Source organism: Camarhynchus parvulus, chromosome 18 (assembly GCF_901933205.1).
Source record: "Camarhynchus parvulus chromosome 18, STF_HiC, whole genome shotgun sequence".
Classification (NCBI taxonomy): domain Eukaryota; kingdom Metazoa; phylum Chordata; class Aves; order Passeriformes; family Thraupidae; genus Camarhynchus; species Camarhynchus parvulus.
Window position 1 is genome coordinate 10,137,446 of NC_044588.1, and position 22,036 is coordinate 10,159,481.

Genomic DNA, 22,036 nt, shown 5'->3' on the forward strand with positions numbered 1-22,036 from the left:
ATGACATTTTGGTCCAAGATATAGTCTTGGTCCCCCAGGAAGGGGGAAGGAGTGGTTTGCATCATCACCCTAATTTCTCAGAGGTGTTTCCCAGCTCTGCACCCCTCCTGGCACAGCTCAGAGCCTCCCAGGTTGCCCCATGCCAGTGGGGAGGGGATGGCCTTTGAGCTGTGTGTTTGGCTGATCTGGGCCCTGGTCGGGACTCTCAAGGGCTCTGCCATGCTCAGGCCCCTGAGATCAGAGCCAGGCTGGGCCAGCAGGGCCAAGGGCAGTGAGCCAACATGAGCCAGCCTAAGCCACATCCTGCCCCTGCTCGTGAGGCCTGACCTGCCACCTCAGCCCGTGGCTCACCCCAAGAGCCTTCCTGCTTTGGGGAAGGACAGGAGGGGACTATAGAGTGCCACATTGTTACAGTGTGAAGCAATGTCCTGTCTTAGCTTTCCCACTTCCTCCCAGGTGTAGTAATATCTTCCCCCATCCCCTCTCCCTGCCTCCTGCTGAGAGCTGTCCATCAATCTCAGAAGGTCAGCAAGGCCGTGGTCTGATAGGTGAAGTTCAAAAGATGCCTCTCAGCCCTGGGGACAATTGGGTCATCCAGGTGTCATTTGTCTCCTGAGCTTCCCCCCCTCCTACCTGGTTGGTAGCTCACCTACCCCTTCCCCTCCCCCTTTCCCTGAGCTTAAAAACACACAGGACCATGCGGTCGGCACTCGGTTGGAGCTGTCGCAATACTCAGAGGCCTGCGTGCCCAGGAATAAACTCTGGATTATGTCCCCCCCCAGCCGGATCCGTCTCCTCTTCCTCTTTGCCTCGCCTAAAGCTTCTCTATCAGAGGTTAAGCCAGAATTCCTGTTGCCTGGACTTGTTCCAAGAGCCCAGCTGCAGCATACAGCTAACCAAAGGTATCTCTGGGGTGAAACACCACGGCTGCCGCCTTTGGTCAGGCAGCGAGGGCCAGACAAGGCCAGGCACGTTCAACCCGGTAATATTGGGATTTTATTGCAATACCACATCCTGCCTCACTGGCACAAAGATCACAGAGTCACAGAGTCCCTTTGGTGGGAAAAGGCCTCTGACATCGATTCCAACCTTTGACTGAACACCCCCTGTCAGCTTGTGGCACTGAGTGCCACATCCAGCCTTTCCTTAAACCCCTTCAGGGACAGTGACTCCACTGGGCAGCCCAATCCAATGCCTGACAACGCCATCTGAGAAGAAATTCCTCCTAATGTCCAACCTAGACCTCCCCTGGCACAGGAATATGTCCTCTCATCCTGTCACTGGTGGCCAGGGAGAAGAGACGGATCCCCAGCTGACCTATGTAGCCATGATATTTTCTGAAAAATCCTTTCCTTAGGATTTTTCCTCCTGAGAAGCTGAGAGGCCTCTGGGACAAAATGTAAACAATAATTATCTGCTGCTGTGGAATGCAACAGGTGCATCTGTGATTGGTCTCATGTGGTTGTTTCTAATTAATGGCCAATCACAGTCTGGCTGGCTCAGACTCTCTATCAGAGACACAAGCTTTTGTTATCATTCTTCCTTTTTCTATTCTTAGCTAGCATTCTGATTAAATCCTTTCTTCTATTATTTTAGTATTGTTTTAATATACTATATATCATAAAATAATAAATCAAGCCTTCTGAAACATGGAGTCAGATCCTCATCTCTTCCCTCATTCCCAGACCCCTGTGAACACGGTCACAGACCCACACCCTCCTGTCAGGGCCTTGTAGAGAGTGATAGAGCCTCCTCTTCCCCAGGCTCAACAACTCCAGCTCCCTCAGCTTCTCCTCACAGCATTTGTGTTCCCAGCTTTGTTGCCCTTCTCTGAGCAGTTTTGCTGCTCCCCCAAGCCCCTTTCCCGCCCTGCAGCCTGGGGGTGTGGGCAGGAGGGCAGAGCCCAGCCCTGAGCATCTCTGGTCCTGCAGACCAGCAAGGCATGAAGAAGGAGGGTTTCCCCCCACTCCTTAATGATATGCCTGAACTAAACCCCAGCCCCTGATATTTTATCATGCTCACTTCACGATTCACTTTCTCTTTAATTATCCAACCCAAACTTCTGTCATTCGTATCAATAATTCCCCCCTCTAGCAAGCCACCCATCGCTCCAAGCACTACCCCTGAACCTGACCATGAACTTAAGCTTCTTTGACCAATTTTCAAGCCCATCCCTCCTAGGAATCCCACTAATCCTCATCTCCATAACATTCCCAGCTCTCCTACTACCATCCCTAGACAAGTGATGAATTACTAACCGACTCTCAACCCTCCAGCTATGGTTTATCAACCTTGTTACAAAACAACTAATAATGCCCCTAGACAAAAAAGGACACAAATGAGCCCGAATTTTAACATCCCTCATAACATCCCTCTGCCAAGCACAGACAGTGCCCTGCTGCCACCCTGCTGCCACCCCCATCGCCAGGCACCCTCCGTGTGGTCACTTCTCCTGCCTTTGGTTGTAGTAACACCAACAAATCCCCCCCAAAGCCGAGCAGGGAGTGTCAGGGAGCTGTGCCTGACCCCGTTTCCCCCCGGGCAGGGGGAGCTGTGGCCGAGCTGCTCCCGTGCCCTCCCTGCCCCGCAGGCCGGGGCCGGGTGTCACCTCCAGGGACATCTGCTGATGAATTTTTCATGCTGCCACTCCACAGCAGCCATATGGCCCCCGTTCTCGGGGGGGGACACAGCTCTGCCTTTCAGGGACCTGCTCTGTGAGCAGGTTTTTGGCACTTAAATGTACCTCTGACCCGTGCTGAATGAATTTGGATGTATAAATCCTCCAGGAGGTTTTTGGAGATCCCATTCTCCCACCTGCACAGTTCATCATGGCAAAGACCACAAGATTTTCCTCCACCAACCTGTGGCTGGCAGCCAGCTGGTGCAAAATATGTTTATTCTCCTCTTGTGCTCTCTAGCCACAGGGAGGGATTGGGCTCTGTTTCCAAGTAATCACTGGAATAAAAAGCCCAGGCTAAAAATTATACTTGCTGGTTTCCATTGTAATTTCTTTTATGTTCTTTTCCTAATCTTTATTTGGCAACTACCATCCTAAAAGGTTTTTCACACTTATTTAACTTCTAAATTAAGCACCACTTAATTTTGGGGCATAGTCCAAAATGCATTGTAGCACAAAACAAGTAGAGCAGATGAAGAACTGTGCATCTCATTTTCACCCCGCTGAAAATAAAACCAACAGTAGAAAACCATCTATCATGGAAACAGTGAGATGGGAAGAAACCAGCTCCTCCAGCCCTTGAAGCTGCCACTCCACCAACATTTGCATGATTGGGCCGTAAATGTTTCCAAATGGCAAATCCCTGACTTTCCCCAGGTCATTTCCCCTGGACCACTGGTCATCCATCTGGAGCCAAGGCTTGCTGTGTCCCTTGTGACTGACTCGAGCAGTTGGTAATAATTAGCTGTGGTTAACGAAGGGCCAGAATCAAGAGCACGTGAGCCAAGGCACCGGATCACAGGGATGGCAGGGAGCACATCCAGCCACGTGCAAGGCAGAGCAAGGCAGACCTGGGTCACACAGGGTGGGACCCCAGACTCAGCCATGCTCTGCTGGCTCTGAGTCTTCCAGAAAATGCCTGTACCCTGAGGGCTGGGAGCAGCTTTCAGTGACAGAGGGAAAAAGCATCAATCCCCTCCATCGATGCACCCCCATTTCTCTGATCTGCCTTTTGCTACTGGGGTACATGTGACCCCCTCTTCCTGCCTGTTGTCCCTCAGTTTTAGCTCCAGCTGGGCTGTAAGCTCCATCTCATCCCTGTGTGTCCAAGTGGTCATGGTCTGTCCTGTCCTTCCAGCTGTTCTCTCCTTCCCTGAGACAATCCCTGCCCAGCCAGCCTTCCTGCCACAGCTCCCCTGCACAGCAGCAGCGGGGGTTCCCTGCAAATTTGCTTTAAAATCAGCCTGGCCACGATCCCTTTGTGGTGTCCCTGGTCCAGTGTCCTCTCTGCCAGTGGGACAAGGCCAGCAGTGACAGCACTGCCGGCCTCAGACCCTGAGCTGCTCCTGTGCTCACACCACAGCCTGGGCATTTCATGGATGCCAACACGGTGCCATCCCCACACAGCCAAAATTCCCAGAGGACCAGGGCTGGCAATGGAGGGATCTGTAGTAATGGAAGCAAGTGGAGATTGAAGCCAACTCCTGTTAAAATGTGCTTTGCTTTTATCTTCCTTTGAACCTGTCTGGGCAGGCTGGAAATGAAGTGGGGAGTGGTTGGATCTGAGGGGATAAAGGAGTGTTGGGGAAAATGCAGGCACAGTGGGCCTCAGGGACAGGGTTTGGGCCCAGGTTTTGGGGCTGAATAATGAAAAAGGGTATTTCTGGAGGGGCTGGAGGTGTGTGAGAGCCTGGAACAACACATGAGTGCTCAGGGAGCCATGAGCAAGGGGTTTGGATGGAGCAGGGCTCACCAAGTGCTGCTCCCCGAGTCTGGTGACTTCCTAAAAATCCAACCGCCCAAAATCCCTACAGCTCAACTGAAAAGGCTTGTTTGCCCGCTGAGTCCCTTCCCCCACTGCAACAAACATTTTGGTATGCATATCCTTCAGTTCACAGGCTGGTTCTTTCAGAGTTGAACTAAAATAACACCAAGATATTCTTTCAAAAAAGAAACTGGAGCACATCCTCTCCGAAAATACCAAAATAATTCATGCAAAATTTCCCCCAAACCCATTCCTCCTTTCTGCCAACCCAAACTCTTTGTCGAGCTTTTCCCACAAAGCCCTGGAAGGTTTTGTTTGCTGCAAATCCATTCAGCCAGAGCGTGGCCGGGGACCGGGGGGCACCACCCCGACCGTGCCCCCCTCCTCTTTAGTGGCAGCACCCCATCAGTGCCCCCCCTTTTCGCCCACATTTGTGGGGTTCCCCCACATCCCGGCGGGTTTAGCGGGTGGCTGCGACAGGATGCTGCTGTCGGGGTGCCGACTGCAGAGCCTGCCGTTTCTGAGGAGCACAAAATAATAATAATAATAATAATAATAATAATAATAATAATAATAATAATAATAATAATAATAATAATAATAATGTCCGCGGACACGCTCCGGGGCGGCACGGCGGGGCCGCCGGGTGTCCGTGCGGTGCAGCCCAAACACGAACGGGTTTGAGTCGGACAAGAAAGTTACAAAAAGGGGAAACCCTGCTCATGAGCCGTGGGTGGGTGACATGAAGAGGTGAAAAAAAAAAAAAAAAAAAAAAAAATTTCTCAGCTCCCTTCTGGTCTGGGTAAATGTTTAATCCCCAGCTCGGAGAAAATGCAGCTCAAAAGTGCTTTTTTTCTCAGCAAGTCTGAACCAGTCAGCCTGGTGCCTCCTCCCTCCGGCTCACACCCTCCCTCCCACCGCTCCGGAGGAATATCCCAGCCTGCTCCGAAGTGCAGCCGGGCACCCGGGCCGGGACGGAGCCAGCCCGCAGCGGCCCGGGGGAGCAGCGGGGCCGGCAAGTTCGTGTGCCCGGGGCTGGCTGCCCCTCCTGCCGCCCTGCACGGCTCCAGCGCCTGAACTGCCCAGGATGGGATCCCCGCACTGGAAAAGGCTTTGCCTTCTGCTGCTGGCGGGTTTAACATCCTCCCTGCTCCTCTACAGTCACTACCACGCCACGGTGGAGGCGCCCAGCAGCCCGAGGATCATAGCCAGGTAAGGGGGGCGGCGATGGGAGAGGGCTGGGATCTGCAAATCCCGTGCTCTGGGATGGGGAGGGGGAATCGGGGTGGGCTCCTTAGGGCTGGTGATCCCAGCTCTGCCTCCGGCCGGTTTGGAAGATGGGCTGGCACGGAGCTCTGAGGAGTGCTGGGCACCGGCTCCTGCCCGCCGAGCCCGGCGCTGCCCGGAGCGGCACCCCAAGGCCGTGGAGGCTCTCCAAGGGTCCCCACACCGGGCTGAGCCTCTCCAAGGGTTCAGCACATCACGGTGCGGAGCAGCCGCTGCTGAGAGCCGGGACGGCCGGGCGTGGGATCCAACCGCTCCCGGAGCCGCCGCGTGCCCCCGCCGGGCTGCGGCGGGATCGGAGCCCGCTGATTGTCCCGGGCGAGCAGGACAATCCCAAGGAAGAACATTCCCATGGCCCCCAGGGAGCTGCACCGACTCCCCTTGCAGAGGCAGGGGGGCACGGCTGCCCCGCTCTCGGATCGCCCGCACCGCTGGCGAACTCGGGGCTGCAGCGTTTCCAAACTCCAGCGATTTGCAGCTCCCCCTTTGTCTGCCTCCCCTGCATCCTCCAAACCTCCCGGAGCCCCTTTGAGCCTCCCCGTGCCCAGCCATGGGGTGCCGGGCGGCCCGGGGAGCCCCGGCGGGTGCGGGGGAAGGAGCCCGCCCAGGTCTCGGGATGCGGGACCAGCTGCCCTGTCCCCTGCCAGCATCAGGTGCTGGGCCAGCAGGGCGCTGTGGGTGTCCCCCGCCTCCCCCTGGGCGCCTTTGGGTGCCATCGGTGTGACAGAGCCCAGCCGGAACGGGGGATGCTGCGGGACCGGAGCCGGTCCTGCACACGGTGAGATTTGCTGAGGGTGCAGCCGGCTGAGCTGCCTGGGCTGCAGACCTTCTCTCCTCCCCAGCTGGGAGCTCTCCGTGCCCGATGCCACCGTGCCAAAGGCAGAGGTTCCCCCTCCTGCCGGGCAGGAGCACCTGCAGCAGCCGGGCTGGCTGTCGGCTCTTTGCACCCGTGCCGGGTGTGCAGCAGCGCCAGCGTTACCAAAACCTGCCCGGGGCAGTCACAGCTGGGCTGTGAGCAGCTCCCCACAAAGAGCTTGATGTCCACAAAAGGGGAAACTGAGGCCCATGAGGGCAGCAGAACGTTCCCATGGCCCGTGCTGGAGCTGGGAATGGAAACCAGCCGTGCCCTGACACAGGGTCTGTGGGGGTGGAGAAACCCATGGGATGGAAGCAGGGAGCAGGTTCCCCCCACCACATGTCGGGCTAACCCTGCCTGGACCTGCCACAGCCCCAGGTCACCTTCCTTGGAAAGCCAGCCCAGCTCCAGCCCTGACTGATGGGACCAAGGGTCAGCTTGTCCAGGGGGGAGGTAACCCAGAGCTGACCTGTGTTCCAAAGCCCTCCTGGACTCTCCTCTTGGCTTTAATTCAACCCCTAAAGCTAAACCCAAACCAGAGTGCTGCCTGTTTGCTTCAATTCCCTATCTTTGGGAAACATGGCACTGCAGGAGTGCTGCTCATCCCAACAGAGCTGTGTGTCCCTGCAGGAGCTGCTGCTGCCCTGCCAGCTGAGCCCAGAGCTGGAGCTGGGCTGGCCACTTCACAAGGCTGAGGTGCCCTCACAGAGCACTCATTACCTGCTCTGCCAGTGGGGACAGGAGGGTCAGAATCCTCACCTGGGGGTGACTTGGTTTCAGCAGGAGGTTTGTGTGAGCAGAGTCTCTGTGCAGAGGTACAGGGGGATGAAGGGGATCAGCAGGAAGCTGATGGATGGTGGCTGCTGCCAGCACCAGGTCACCCCAAGACCCCCACAGCAATGCCCAGTCCCCCTGCAGTGTGCACAAAGCTGGTGGCCCCATGGAAGAGGGCAAATGCCCTGTTCCCTGCAGAGCTGGGAGGGAGAGAACCAAATCCCCTGGGGTTCAGCTGGGCACAGCCCTGTCCCACTCCCTGCCCGTCCATCTCTCCCAAAGCCCACTGGGGAGCTGCTGGCTGCACTTGTGGCTTTATTCTTAGGGCAGATGGGATGAGCACGGAGCTCTGCCCAGCCTGGCTGCGCCACTCCTGCTCTGCACCAGGCAGGGATGCTTCTGGAGCTCAGCCCTTCGTGGGGAGATGGAGCAAGAGCAGCTTCTTGTTGCTGTTTTGGCTCCCTCAAATGTTTCTGTGGAGCCCTGGGAGTATTTGCTGAAGATAAGGCTGGAGTGTGTGCTCACAACACTCACACACAGCGTTATCTTCCGGAAATGAGGGATGGCCCTGGACCAGAAACGTCATATTTGTGAATGTCACGGTGCTGAGGGAGCACCCAGCCCTGGCTGGCTCTGCTGCCACCACCGGTGCCCGGGCAGCCACAGCCACTCCTCCCCACAGTCCCATTGTGCATCTGTTGGTCCTGGGCAGGATTGTCGCCTTCTGAGTCAACCAAGCAGCACGAGGCGCTTCCCCACATCCTGCAGGTGACGTCAAAGCGCTGGGCTCCCCGTCACAGCGCCGAGATGCTGTGTGCTGGGGGGCCGGCTGCCCCACGCCCTCCCCAGCAGGCTTTGGGCAGCAGCACTGCTGGAGAGCTGGCTCCAGCACCCACAGCTGGCAAGCAAGTGCAGGGAGGTGCTGGCACTGAGTTATCAGCTCAGCACAAAGCCGGGAAGAAACGATGAGCAGGTGCCACCCACTGTGTCCGGCCATGGGTGGGGCTGGGGCCCAGCTCCCATGGAAGGTCAGAGCTGCCAGGCTGCCAGGCTGCCTGTGCCCACCTCCCTCCATCATGGGCACAGCCAGGCTGAGCCCCCTGGGTCTCCCACAGATCCCTGGCAGCTCAGAAAGTAATGCAGCACCCTCGCACTGCCACTGCCCAGGGCTCTGCCTGTGCTACCAGGGAAGGGAAAGGGAAGAAACAGGAGCAGGAGAGCTGGGGAAGGGCTGGATGGGCAGAGATGTACAGCTGGGGCTTGTGAGCCTGGTGGGAAGGGCTGGGAGAGGCTGCTTGGGTGCAGCTCAAGCCTGGACATGGTGGGTGAGGGTAACAACCTCGGGATTTGATGGGGCTGCCCTTCTGTGGCCAGAAAATGGGTGAGTGGCCAGCCCAGGGGCTTTGCACACAGGGACTTCAGTGCTCCGCAGGAGCCAGCTCAGGGTTGGAGCAGGGAAGTTACCCCAGTCCCTGGTCCATCCGTTGGGTGGTGGAGGTGTTGATAAGCTCTGCTGTTGAGCACATGGGCTGGGGATCACCTGCAGTGGGAAATAAAAGGCAGCAAGTGGGGCTGGGCATCTCCTGGGGCTGGGCAGCTCCTGGGGCTGGGCAGCTCCCTGCACCTCTGGGGCTGAGCCCACTCGGGGTGCAGAGCTGTGGGACACTTGTGTGGAGAGCTTTGCTCTGCGGGATGTGCTGTCAGTACCAGGGCTGAAAGAGCAGCTCCCAGTGTCACCAGCAGCTCTGGCACAGCCTCTGGTGGCCTTGCCCTTGCTGTGAGCAGACCCTGCACTGCCCCCTGCGAGCCAAGGGAATGTTTGCTCAGGCTGGGATGAGTTGGATGATGCAGGATAAGACCAGAAAGGCCCTGCAGAAAGCTGCAGCTCTGCATCTCTCTGGGGTGGCTCAGTCCCATCTTGGTGGACCCTCTTGAGCATTTTCCCTCCCTCCTCTCTCTGCCTGCTCAGGTGGTCTCAGGATGAGCCTCAGGGGTGAGGCGGTGGAGGGTTCCACTGTGCTGACCCTTGGGCTGTTTGGAGTGGTGGGGGCTTTGCAGGGCTCTGCTCCTGCTGGAATCCTGACTTCCCATGAGACAGCAAGGCAAGACACACAGGCTTGATTTCAAAGCTGCCCTGCCCCACTGTTGGGGCTCAGCACCCTCAGCATGCCCTGCCCAGAGCTGGCAGCACTGGGATGGTACAAGGAAGGTGCTGGGAACAAAACCTACTTGGGGCTGCCCTTCCATCCACGCCTGGGGAGGTGCTGCAGCCCCCAGTCCCAGACCCCAGGCAGAGTGCTGGGCTGTCCCCCCACGCCATGCCATGCCCCCAGAGTGGCACAGGGCAGGGTTTGGGTGGCAGACAGGTTTGACTCTGCTCCTGGGCAGGGTTGTGGGTGCTGCTGGTGTTGACAGGGGCCGTGGCAGCGACAGAAACCCAACTCCTGCTGTGCCCCTGTGCCAGGACACGTTGTGCCAGCAGGGCTGGGGGGGTGAGCTCCGCTCCCCACCTGCCTTTACCTGTCCCCAGGCTGCAGCAGAGATCCTGTAACAAGGAGCCCTTGTCTCCTCCACAATAGCCCCCTTCTGGCCGCAGCACCTGCTGCTGGGGGCTCTGAAGGGCCTTTCTGTGTGGGGATCAATGGAAGCCTGTTCCCCTCCTGTGGGCTCCCACCTCCTGCTCCCCTGCCCACCCCCAGTGCCCCCCCAGGGGCTGGGGCAGCTCAGCCTGGCCCCGTGGGGCTCAGGGCACCCCAAGCTGCTCAGGGTGGGCAGCCCCTACTGCTAATGAAGGATCAGGGCAGGCCCCAGCTGCTCCCAGGGCAGAGGGTGTCCCATGCACCCCGAGAACCTCCAGAGCCCAGTTACTGGGGTGGAACAACTGAATGTGTCCTGCTGGCCTGTCCAGTTTATTCCAGCCCAGCCCTCTTGGGACTCAGGAGTGGTGGGATGGTGGGACGAGCCAGGGAGGTGTCAGCAGGGTTCCCCCGAGGCTGCAGGCTGGGCTGGGTGTGGTTTTTGGTGCATGGGAATCCAGGAGATGGTGGCTGCACAAACCCTGTATTTTGCAAATCCTCATCTCTCCACCTGCAGAGGGGCGTGGGTGGGCACGGGCAGTGGTGAAGAGGAGATAAATGGAGGGGTCGTGGTGCTGCCCTGTGGCTCTCACAGGGGGGGATGTCAGGGTGCCCAGCTGAGCCCTCCCTTGTCTTCTCCCAGCTTGCTGCAGCCAGGGCCGCTGGTCCTGGCTCCCTCAGGGACACCACAGGGAGCTGGCAGCCACAGGTGGGCACTTGGAGGCAGCTTGGAGAGGTAAGGAGAGAAGATGCTCAGCCATCCTGGCAGGAACTGGGAGGCCCCTGCCCACTGTGGGCTTCCCCAGTGCCCAAGCAATGGATTTTTAACTCCGCCATATGTTTCCCCTATCCCAGTGGGAATTCCTTGAAGCCCTCTGCAGAGCTGGAGGAGCCAGAGCCCAGCAGAAAGCAGGTAAATCACCAGCACAGCACAGTAGCATCCATGGTGCCCCTCTGTGCTGGGTTTTGTTGCTTGAAGGGCTGTGTGGGGAGGCTGAGGAGGAGCAGCATCCTCTGGAAGGGGTTTACAGAGGAGCAGCCTTGTCCATCCACACAAGTGATTGTCCCCAGGCCTCCCTGCTGCCACTGCCCAGTGTGGAGGCTGCAGCAGCATCACCACCCCCTCCAGCCCCGTGACTCCTGGGCCAGCAGTCCAGGCTGGAGACTCATGGGGATGGACCCAGGCCCTGAGGGGAGCTGTTGCTGTTCTGTTCTCACAGAGCAGAGCCCTTTAATGGGTGCCTTCACCTGAAGGTGCTGAATCTTTCACACCCTCAGGTGACTCTGTAGCCCTGGTTCTGCCAGCCCCACTGAGCTGGCTGCCAAAGGCAGCTCTGCAGCACAAAACCAAGGCAGGAGGCAATGCCCTGCCTGGGGGACCCAGCAGAATGTGTGATGGACAAGGAGCCCTTGTGTCCCTGGGTTTGTTCTCACCTTGCTGAGGGGTGGAGGTGTCACAGGGAAGGCAGACCCAGGCTGCAGATTGAGCAGGGATCCTCCTTCCTCCCTCCCAGCCCAGCCCCTGCCTCCACTCTGTAATGGCCAGAGCAAAGGCAGACCCCACATTTCGGGAGATCTTCCACTTCAACACCCCCGTGCTGATGTGGGACCAGCACTTCACCCTGGAGACCTGGAACAGGCTGAAGACACGACATGTCCCCTATGGCTGGCAGGGCCTGTCCCTCGCAGGTACAGACCCAGCTGGGATGTGGGGCAGCTTGAGGGGACTGGGGAGCCCAGAAGAAGGGACTGGAGATGTGGGACAGGCAAGGAGCCCTGCAGAGGAGCCAGGAACGTTGATCTCTTCCCACCCCACCTCCCGGGGCACAGGGTGGGGCTCTTGCTGCATCTTGTGACATTTTCCCTGAATAAAAGCTCCAGTGTTGTCCATGATTATTAACTGGGGCCGGAGGAGTTCAGACAACCAGCTCCATTGTTGTGCATGGAGATTGTTTCCCTTCCCACCCCAAACCCACTCTCTGCTTTCCCTGGCAGCTGCCAGCTTCAATCCCTGGGCTGGGAAGTGCTGGGAACAGCGAGCAGGAGAGAACCAGTGGCATTTGCAGAGACATTGTCAGGAGGGGATGTGGCCAGCACAGGCAGCAGCATCTGCAGGGCTGGGGCTGGAGATGTCTGGTTGCATTGTTGTGCCTTGCACAGCCTTGGGTGGGCACTGTTTGCAGCAGGGTTAGGAGCATGGGAGATAAGAGATACAAGTAGGTGACACCAAGCTGGGAGAGATGGGCCTATCTGGTGCCCCCCTATGTCATCTGCAGACATCTCTCCTGCACGGAGTGTGTGCTGCTCCTGGCTGTGCTGTGCCAGCCCTTGCACGTGCTCCCATGGGTTGGCACACACCTTTTCCCTGCTGACTGGTCCCATCCTGCTCCATTCCAGTGGTGGGCAGCACCCTGCAGCTCCTCAACGCCTCGGCCAACCGGCAGCTCTTCGACAGGGCCGCCTTCCCCGGGGGCTGTGTCCGCTGTGCCGTGGTGGGCAACGGTGGCATCCTCAACGGCTCGCGGCAGGGCAAAGCCATCGACAGCCACGACCTGGTCTTCAGGTGAGGGTGAATCCCAGGCAGAACAGGGCCATGGGCGAAATAAACACGGGCAGGAGATCATTTTCCTTTTTAATGCCTTTATTAAAAGTGATCAGCTCGGGTGGGGAGAAGCAACAGGTCCGTGCTCACACCGCTGCTGCCACTGGTCCCAGGAGGGACTCAGAGGAGGAGGAGGAAGAGTGCAGCTTTGGCCACTGGTCTGTGGGCAGAGCTGGGAGTTCCATCCTCAGGAGAGCATCAGGAGATTCCCTTAATTTCCTGATTTAACATTTGAAGTCCTCTGTCTAGCTGACATCCTTTAGGTTAGGGTGAGGGGTAAAAGGGTCTTAGCAGATACTAGATTCTGTTCCTCACATCTAAGCATCACTTTGATTCGTCTATTTCGTGTTGGCTCATTGTTTTTAGGGGTTTTTGGCTAGGTTTGGTGAGGGGTCCCTCCTGTTGCATGCTGGATCTGATGTCATTTGCATGCTAACTCCGAGGTCCCCTCCTCTTCACCGTGTGGGTGCCACCCTCTAGGAAGCAGCAGGGTGCCACTCGACATAAGGGGGAATTCTTAACCATCAACAACAGGTAGTTAATGAAAACGACAGGTGATTACAACAACAAACAGTTAGAACTCCACCCTGGCAGCAACTAGCCCAACCTGTGAACTCTGAAACCTCTAAAAAAAAGGGCAGCTTTTTCTACTCATAACAATGGATGCTGGGAGATGCCAGCCCTGGTCAAGTGTTCTCTGCTTTTCCTGCAGGCTCAACGGTGCCGTGATCAAGGGCTTCGAGGAGGACGTCGGCACCAAGGTCTCCTTCTACGGCTTCACGGTGAACACCATGAAGAACTCCCTCGTCTCCTACGAGGAGTATGGCTTCACCCAGGTCCCCCAGGGCAAGGTGAGACCCTGAGGGCTTGTTGGGGACTTGGATCAAGTTGTCCCTTCAGGCTGGGATGGCTTCTGAGACCTTCTGTCTTGGTTTGGAAAGACAGGTATGTGCTAAGGAAGGCAGGAGCCTCCCCTGAAATGGAGAAAATGAACCCTCCCCCTCCAAATTGCTATAAATTTTAAATTAAGGAGCTCTCAGGCAACAAAAATTATGGGAGCAGGAAATAACAGTTCTTTAATAGGGAAGAAAATAAAAGGATAAAATAATCAATGCAATAAACTAAAACAACACTGACAGAACCCAACCTGACAGCCTGTGGGTCAGGGTGCTGGCAGCAGTCCCATTGGAATTGTGGCTCAGCCCTCCTGCAGTGTCAGGGGTGGTTCTGCTGGAGCAGGGATCCTGCAGAAAGGTGCAGTCTCTTCCTCTGGAGATCCAGGGGAAGAGGCAGCTGCTGTTCCTCTGGGAAATCCAGTGGAGAAGCTGTGCTGGTGTTCCAGAATCTCCAGATTATATCCAGGTAGGAATGCTTGGCTCCTCCCTCTGGGCTCACATCTCCCAATGGGATGCTGTAGCTCTTATCAGCCATGCAGTGACACTCAATAGCTGTTATCAGCAGATGTCCCCTCCCTAGGGAAGAGTGATTGTGATCACTCAGAGAGAGATAAGGAAAACTGCCCACTTGACAAAAAACAACTGCCATACAGATGGTAACAGAATACATCTTGCCTTGAAATCTGGAACACCTTCTCCCCATCTCAGGAGCTCTCAGTCCTCGCCTGCAAGCGTGGGCTGTGTCCCCAGCCCCCCCTCCAAGTGCCCTGTGTGTGTCCCTGCTGCAGGACCTGAAGTACATCTTCATCCCCTCGGATATCCGGGACTACATCATGCTGAAATCGGCCATCCAGGGCAGCCCAGTGCCCGAGGGCTCGGACAAGGGGGACGAGTGAGTAGCTCCCCAAGATCCCCCCAGCACCCCCAGTGATGCAGGCACAACTTGCCTGTCCTCACCCCACATCTGTCCCTCCTGGGATAAACCCCAAGGAGCTCCGGGACTCCCATGACAAAGTTCTGCCCTTCTCCTTGCCTTGCTGCAGCCCACAGAAGTATTTTGGACTGGAGGCATCTGCAGAGAAGTTCAAGCTGCTGCATCCTGATTTCCTGCAGTACCTGACAGCAAGGTGAGGGTGATGAGCTCTGTGGCTGCTGTCTGGCTCTGCCCCAGGCTGGGCTCAGACCACCTCCCTCCCCCTCTGCCATTCCAGTACAGACCAGTAGCTGCCCAGCACCAAAGTGCAGTCCCAGCCTCCTCCAGACACTGGAACCACCCGTGCCCTGCTGTTTGCACACAAGGCAGAGGTGTCTTTCCCCTGCCATTCCTGTTCACTGCAGCACAGCTCACATCTCCTCCTATGCCTCCCCATGCTCCCCTTACTGCCATTCCCCACAACAAATTACATTTTGTCTCAGTCTAACAGGAGCAAAGGTAGGTCCCAACAGGATGGTCTTTTCCTGCCTTTCGTGAAAGCAGGTGCCCAGGTTGGGGTGGCTCCAAACAGCAGAGAGGTGCCTTTTACCAGCCTCTGAGCAAATGAGAGCAGTCATCAGAGAGCCCACCTGAGCCCTCGTTTCACTCAGTGCTCCTGCCTCACTGGCCACTGGTGTCACTGGAGAGGGCTGGCTGGGTGTGGGTGTGGGGGCTGCAGGGCTGTGCCATCCCCACAGCCGCCGTGTCCCCTGTGTCAGGTTCCTGCGCTCAGAGCTCCTCAACACCCAGTACAGCTCCCTGTACATGCCCAGCACCGGCGCCCTCATGCTCCTCACCGCACTCCACACCTGCGACCAGGTAAGGGGCCACAGGGCCACTAAGGGGCCACAGGGCCACTGTTCTCCTGGGAAGAAGGGAATCCCCTCCTTGGCTGCTGTGGTGGCTGTCCTACATGTCCCCTGTCCCTGAAGGGACTGCTGGTGGTGATGTACCACCAGAGGTGAAGCCTTGACCCTTCCTCTGTCTGCCCCACCTCCTTCCCCACAGGTCAGTGCCTATGGGTTCATCACAGCCAACTACGAGCAGTTCTCAGACCACTACTACGAGGTGGAGAAGAAACCTCTGGTGTTTTATGCCAACCATGACATGATGCTGGAGGCAGCACTGTGGAGGAGCCTGCACCGTGCAGGGATCATCACCCTCTACCAGCGCTGAGGCCGGGAGGGTGCCCACAGGGCCAAGTCCAAGGACTCTTGTGTGGCTCTTCTCCTTTCTCCTGAGGGTCACCTTCTCCCTCCTGAGGGCTCTCCCAAGCTGGCCAGCCAGCCCATGGAGCAGGCTTGCTGCACCACAGCCAGCAGTGATGTGAGGATAACGGGGAAGCTGGTGCTGGTGGAGGAATGTTGCATCTCCTCAGGAATCAGTGTGATGGGACGTGGCCTTTGGGGCAGCCAGAAGCACCACAGCACGTGGCTGTGCCCTGCCAGCCCCATGAATGTGGCTTTGGGGCAGTGTGGCCCCTGTGGAGCACAGGAGGGGCAGGGTGATGCTGGAAAATACCCTTCACCTTAAATGCTCATCACCATGGTGGGCACGATAAATCCTTGCACTGGAGCTCAGGTGACAAGAGGTGACATATCCGGAGAACACTTCTCTTCAGAAAGACTGCAAAGTCCCAGCTCCAGCCAGCTGTGTGGATGCGTGCCCCATTCCAGAAGGATCTGTTTGCCTCCCTGGTCAGTGGCACAGAGAGCAGGACAGACACAGTGGGCCCTGTCACTGTCCCCTTCTTGAGGTCTGGTGTTTTCTGGCAAGGAAGGGGCTCAAAAGCCATCAACTCCAAGGAGGGTCACAGCAGCTCAGCCAGGACACCAGGATCATGTCCAGGCTCTGAGCAGCCCAGAGGTGACACTGGCCTCAGTCATGTGTGTGTGGCACTGGCTTTGTCAGCCTTCTTTTGCACAGGGACTCCGTGGTGCCTCTGAGAGGCAGCCCCACACCAGGTGGGTCAAAGTGATGGTCACTCTTAATTTCCTTCCCCAAACCCCAAGGGGAGGGAGGGTCCTGAACCCTTCGGCTGTCCCTCAACCACCAGCACTGCTCAGGGAGACCCACCTGGGGAGGCTTCTCCAGCTGGTGGGGGCTGGAGACAGAGCAGTGTAATCCAAGACACTTTCCCACTTTGTGTAATTACATAAATGTTGAATGATTGTTTTCCTTAACACCTGTTTCTGTTGTTTTGATGAACTGGGTGGGGTGAGACCCCCCCCCACTTTACCTCCCCCGGCAGAGAAGCAGTAACAGGGAGACTTCAATTGGGGAGCAGCTCCAGAGGCAGACAGTGACAGAAACCAGTTTAAATCATGGAGACTCAAGACTTTGAGCACAGCCCTTTTCCACTTGGAATGCTATTTACTGTACAAGGTTGGTGCACAGAGATGGCAAAAGATACCCTGGCCCTGAGCCAGGGAACCTCCAAACCCCCTGAAGCTCCAGCAGGCTGCTTCCAGCTGGTTCACAGACTCAGGTTAGGCTCCAAGCCTGTTACAGATGTAATCTCTAGCCTGGGGCCCATCTTGTGTTCCCACGTCTCAAATTAACCTTTGTTCCCATCAGAGCCACCCTCCACTGGTACCACAGCAGCCTGTCAGGCCTGTTTTGTGTTCCCAAACACTCAGCAAAACCTTTCGTGACACGAATGAGCCTGATCCTCACATCTCCTGGCCAAGACACCCTGAAACCTCCTCAAACCAGCTCTGGCCAAGCCTCAGGTGACATCAGCAGCACGGTGACACTCAGGGCAGGACAAGCAGGATGGTGCTGTCATGGTGCTGTAATCCTGCCTGGAATCAGGCACACAGGCACACCAGGAACCAAATATTGGGAACCACAACCTTCCTTTCCTCTCAAAAAGGGACATTCCCAGCCAAGGGTGGGGCTGGAGCTAACTCCATTTTAAGGACTTATTCATGGCTGTATTCCCAAGCACACCACAAGAACCAATTGGCACCAGACCTTAGCCATAAGTTAGTTTTGTGACACTGCTCCCATGAATTACTTTTGGGACAGAATCTGCAGACACTGAAGTCTTTGTGATATCAGGTTTGCTATGAAGGGTAAGCTCACAACTGCCATTTCAGGGTTTTAATCCAAAATCCTTCATACCTGCACAAAACCATTTCTGTCCAAGAAGAATCAGAATCATTACAGTTAGAAAACACCTTTAAGAGCATGGACTCCAACCTTTACAGAAATAACCACATAAAACCCAACTTTGACTCATAAGATTTTCCACAACTTATTTTATTCTGGAACAGAAGAAAGCAGGGAATCACTTTTTCCTCCAGCCAGCTGTAGATCACATCCTGGTGGGAAAAAAACCAAAAAACAACAGTATCAGAGCAGCTGAAAAGTTCCTGATTTGCACTATTTAATCTGGAGTACAGGTCTCAGGAGACAAAACCTTGCCCCCACCCAGGCCAATGGCACCAGTACCCAAATCCTTTTTGGTTTTAGTGGTCCTTACCCATGGTGTGGCTGCAGTGACCACTGAGCAGTGAGGAGGAGCCTGTGGCTACACACAGGTGGCCATTTCACGTGACACATCAGCAGTCATTTGTGACATCCAGTCCAGAACAATCTTCCTTCTAGATCTGTGAGAAACCACAAACCAAGGCTGTAACTGTTTTCCTAAAAAAAGTCCATTCTGAACCAATTCCTGCCCTTCTGATCTCAAAGCACTGAGTAGCTTTTACTTGTCCCATTTATCATCGGGCTGCCTCTCCACTTTCTTTTCCCTGTTACACCTTGGAAGTCAAAAGCTCCAGGTGCTTGTCCCAGTGCCTGATGCTGTCTGGGAGACAGCTGTGCTGTCAGAGCACCCAAATGCCTGATTTGTGGTGCCATTCCCTCCCCTTTCATGGTCCTCATGACACTCCCTGTCACCAGCTCTGCTGGCCTGTCAGAAGCTGTTATTGACCTTCTGCAAACAAAACCAAATTCTGTTCAATAAAGCGTAAAATCATTTAGCAGAAGGCAGCTGTCAGCTGCCCAAGACAAAGTGCTGTTCCAGCCTGTGTGTTCAGTGACTGTACATCAGGGAAGATAAAAAAATGCATTTCTTATCTGCCTTCAACTTGTCACTGTTTGCACAAGGAACTTGAAAGCTCTTTGCAGCTCTAAACTGTGCTATGACAACAGCAGCTCTGCAGCTGTGCCTGGGACTGCACCTGGAGCTGCCACACGGCCCAGGGTGGCAGGACAGGGGACAGATTGTGTCACACTGGTGCCACTCACACCTGTGGACTCTTTGAAAGGGACAGGGGACCCACTAAGGGAAGCATCTGAGCCTCAGTGGACATTTTCCTCCTCAAGCTGAGTGTCAGACAGGGATAACAGCACATCACAGGCTCAGTGTCTGTCCCAGCCCTGGCTACACAAACCCCTCATGTTCCCCAAAACCACACACAGTACAGATACACAGCTGATCTCCCTGGGATTTTTCCTGGCAAACTTTCAGAGATTAGGCTCTGTAGGCCTGGCATGTAATTAATGAATTAAAACCAAACAACACACAACACTGAAGAATTCAATTCTCTTACCAGCCTGAAGCCAAACACAGCAGCTGCCCTCTGGCCAAAGCTGTCCTTGGGCAACAGCAGCCCCAGGATTCTGCAGGACCATTTCCTCCTAAACACAAGTTGCAATGAACATTGTTAGCAAAAGTACTTTAAATAAAGTCAGTTCTCTTTGCCTCACCTCTCCTGAGAAAAAAAACCCAGCACTGGATCACAGAGCAAGAATTAGACAGAATTCTCCATTCAAAGACAGGCAACTTTTGTCTCCCAAACTTAGCAGAGCAGAAACCTGTCCCTCAAGACACAGAGGAGCACGTTTGCCAGGGGGCTGTCTCATTCAGACAAGAAACTTTGGGAAGTGGATGCTATTTAAATCCTTGCTTAGGGAAGCTCTGAGACATTGGTGGTTTGGACCCTTTTACGCTGTTTCAACCTGACATTCTCCTCATCTTCCAGAAAGTTCCCAGTCTGACTTGTTCCCTGCACACAAGAATAATCCATCCACCCATGGTGTAATTGGTCTATGGGTTTATCTTAAGAAATGCACTTATCAGACCTAGGACAGCCACTTTCCCCAGGTGAAAGATTCCTCAGGGTGTGTCCTTCACAGGGTGACCCTTTGGGGCAGGTGAGCTGCACCTCCCCACCCCCAGCAACCTGATGCAAGTTTGAAACTGTCCCAGAGCACCTCCAGGCAGGCAAACAGAGCAATTATTCTGTCACTAGGTCTATTTTTGTGAGAGATACAGTTATGAGATGAGCTGTGTCAAGTGTCTCCATAATGGGCTGTCATCCAATCCCTCCTACCTCTCATCCTTCTACTCTGGCTCATCTCTGACCACGCTGACAAGCAGGTGCTCTGCTGGGCACCAACACCAGTAAAATTCCCATTCAATCCATGCTGCTTTTCAGCTTGTGCTCCGTGCCAGCAAAGGGCAGCACACTCAGGTGGCAGCTGTGACAAAGCTACAGCCTTTATTGGCTTAATTACATTCATCAGGCCATTGGGCTTTTATATCCCCTCCCAGGAGCCCCAGGAATTCAGGAGGCTATAATTTGAGACAGCAGAGCGAGTTTTTCTTCTATAAGCTTTTCTTTCTATAACCTCCCTAGAGGAGAAAAAGAAAACCAGACTATGCCAAGACAGATGCTGCTGTTTCTCACCATTGTGAAGGTGCACTGCGGGTAAATCAGCTCCCCAGCCAGGAGAGTGTTTTTACCCCTTCTTGACACGGTGTCACGATGCTCTGGAACCGAGAAAGGAGACAGAGTTAGTTCAGGTACCAAATCATTCCTTTACCTTTGTGTCTCTAACACTGAGCCTCAGAGTTACACTTCCACACAGGAAAGATCAAATTCAGACAGGGATAACTTTTATCATCATCACTAGCTCAGCTTCCGGAACAGCTAAAGAGTATAGGACCATCCCAAATCGCAGATCTGTTCTTGCCCTCGTGGCTGTCAGGCTCCTCGCCCGGGTAGCACCGATGCCTGCGGGTACACGCGGCTCCCCGGCCCGCTGAACCCCGCCTCGGGGTGCTGGGAGACAGCCCCGGCTGAGCCGAACCCGCTGCCCATAAAACGCCGAGCATGGCTCGGGCCAGCCCGCGGTTCCTGGCGCAGCCTCGTCACGGCAGGGCCGGAGCCCGCCGGGCCCAGAGCCCCCGGCCTTGCCCTCTCCGTCCACCATGGCGGGGAGAGGGGCCACTATCCCGCCCCCTCCATGCAGCCCTCGAGCCCTCGCCGCAGCCCTACGGCGGTTTCGGCAGCGTACGGGAGTTCCCCGCACACCGTCCGGCCGTCCCCGCGCCCCTCGAGGCCGCCGTGCTCGCGGATGCCGGCGGATGGCGGCCGTGCCCACTCACCACACGCAGCTCCGCCGCCATGCTGGCCCAGAAACCGCGGGGAGAAGGGCGGCCGCGGGGGCTCATGGGAACTGTAGTCCTGTGCCGTGAGGGCGCATGGGAATTGTAGTCCGGGCCCCTGCGGTGCGCGGGGGCTGACGGGAAATGTAGTCCCGTCCCTCGGGAGTAAAGCGCGCTCCTGCCCCCCTCATCCCACTCCTTAATGGTATTTACTAATTATTTATTAATTCGTCATGTCTCCTGTTCATTAGGGAGACACGTATAATTGTTCTTAGTCGGCCAAATGCTTCAAAAGGCTGAACATGCATTAGCTCATGGAGGAAGGGGCTAATTAGGAGGAAATGGGGGATTACTCAGAGATTAGTTAGTAAATGGATGTGCCACACTTTGAATGTGCAATGATTCCAAGATGTGCTTCGATTGTCCTTTGCTGTTAAGACCTGATGTGAAATTCACAGGATCCTATTTAGCTTATGTATGAAACTATAAATGAAATTATAACTTATATATGAAACTGGCGCAGCCTCGTCACGGCAGGGCTGGAGCCCGTCGGGCCCAGAGCCCCCGGCCTTGCTCTCTCCATCCACCATGGCGGGGAGAGGGGCCACTATTGAATGTGCAATGATGTGCAATGATTCCAGATGTGCTTCGATTGTCCTTTGCTGTTAAACCCAACATGAAATCCACAGGATCCTATTTAGCTTATGTATGAAATTATAAATGAAATTATAACTTATATATGAAACTATGGATTATTGTATTTAGCTCGTATATGAAGTCTGTGTGAACATTAACAAAGTGCAAACAGAACCAAGGAGAAGAAACATAAAAACTGCTAACATCTACATTCTTGCCCCAAAGGCTTATCCATCCTTGTGGTAAAGAGCTCGAGTGAATGGGAATGGAGAGACAACAAACCTGAATCTGAAAGCAGCCAAGTCTGAGCACAGATGCCATCCCCAGTGCCACCCCTGGAATGTCTGGGAAGTGCAGGATTCCTGGTCCCCTGGGCTGTTTGGATCAGAGGTGTGCTCACCCCAAATTCCCACATTGCCTTTGCCCTCCAGAATGGCCCATGCTGTTCCTTAAAGTTTCTTTCAAAAAGACAACTATTGTAAATCAAAGGTGACTCCAACGAAGGGGCGAGAATGATACATCTGATTCTATTGACATCAGAAAGCAAATTAATTACTTTATTATACTATATTCTATATATTTCATCTAAACTAA

The 22,036-nt window shown here is 55.3% G+C and overlaps 1 protein-coding gene, 1 long non-coding RNA gene and 1 other non-coding gene across 4 annotated transcripts; 1 reads left to right on the forward strand and 2 right to left on the reverse strand.

Annotated features, from left to right (window-relative positions):
• Positions 1-5,368: 5,368 nt before the first annotated feature.
• On the forward strand, positions 5,369-16,539 carry ST6GALNAC2 (ST6 N-acetylgalactosaminide alpha-2,6-sialyltransferase 2). 2 transcript variants are annotated; one of them, XM_030962028.1, is made up of 10 exons: positions 5,369-5,654; positions 10,576-10,668; positions 10,788-10,845; positions 11,447-11,621; positions 12,330-12,495; positions 13,247-13,385; positions 14,219-14,322; positions 14,474-14,557; positions 15,123-15,222; positions 15,412-16,539. In XM_030962028.1, exons 1-10 carry the CDS (start codon positions 5,530-5,532, stop codon positions 15,577-15,579), a joined length of 1,212 nt encoding a protein of 403 aa, XP_030817888.1. In that variant the 5' UTR covers positions 5,369-5,529; the 3' UTR covers positions 15,580-16,539. The 2 variants fall into 2 exon arrangements, with proteins under 2 accessions (XP_030817888.1, XP_030817886.1); XM_030962026.1 differs by lacking the exon at positions 5,369-5,654 and having other exon boundaries at positions 10,316-10,668.
• An 838-nt stretch (positions 16,540-17,377) lies between these two features.
• LOC115911275 lies at positions 17,378-20,855 on the reverse strand. Its single transcript, XR_004061255.1, has 5 exons — positions 20,807-20,855; positions 20,106-20,188; positions 18,966-19,053; positions 17,891-18,017; positions 17,378-17,729 (listed from the first exon to the last, which is right to left on the reverse strand). It is a non-coding gene; the product is annotated as an uncharacterized LOC115911275 (long non-coding RNA).
• Positions 20,259-20,335, reverse strand: LOC115911430. The gene has a single exon (XR_004061266.1). It is a non-coding gene; the product is annotated as a small nucleolar RNA R38 (small nucleolar RNA).
• Positions 20,856-22,036: the final 1,181 nt, after the last annotated feature.

Bases quoted from the DNA above. Each gene is read 5' to 3' on its own strand.
- ST6GALNAC2 (XM_030962026.1), top strand. From the start codon at position 10,382: ATGGGAATCCAGGAGATGGTGGCTGCACAAACCCTGTATTTTGCAAAT. The intron at 10,669-10,787 runs GTAAGGAGAGAA...CCCCTATCCCAG, and splicing joins CTTGGAGGCAGCTTGGAGAG to TGGGAATTCCTTGAAGCCCT. The intron at 14,323-14,473 runs GTGAGTAGCTCC...GCCTTGCTGCAG, and splicing joins GGCTCGGACAAGGGGGACGA to CCCACAGAAGTATTTTGGAC.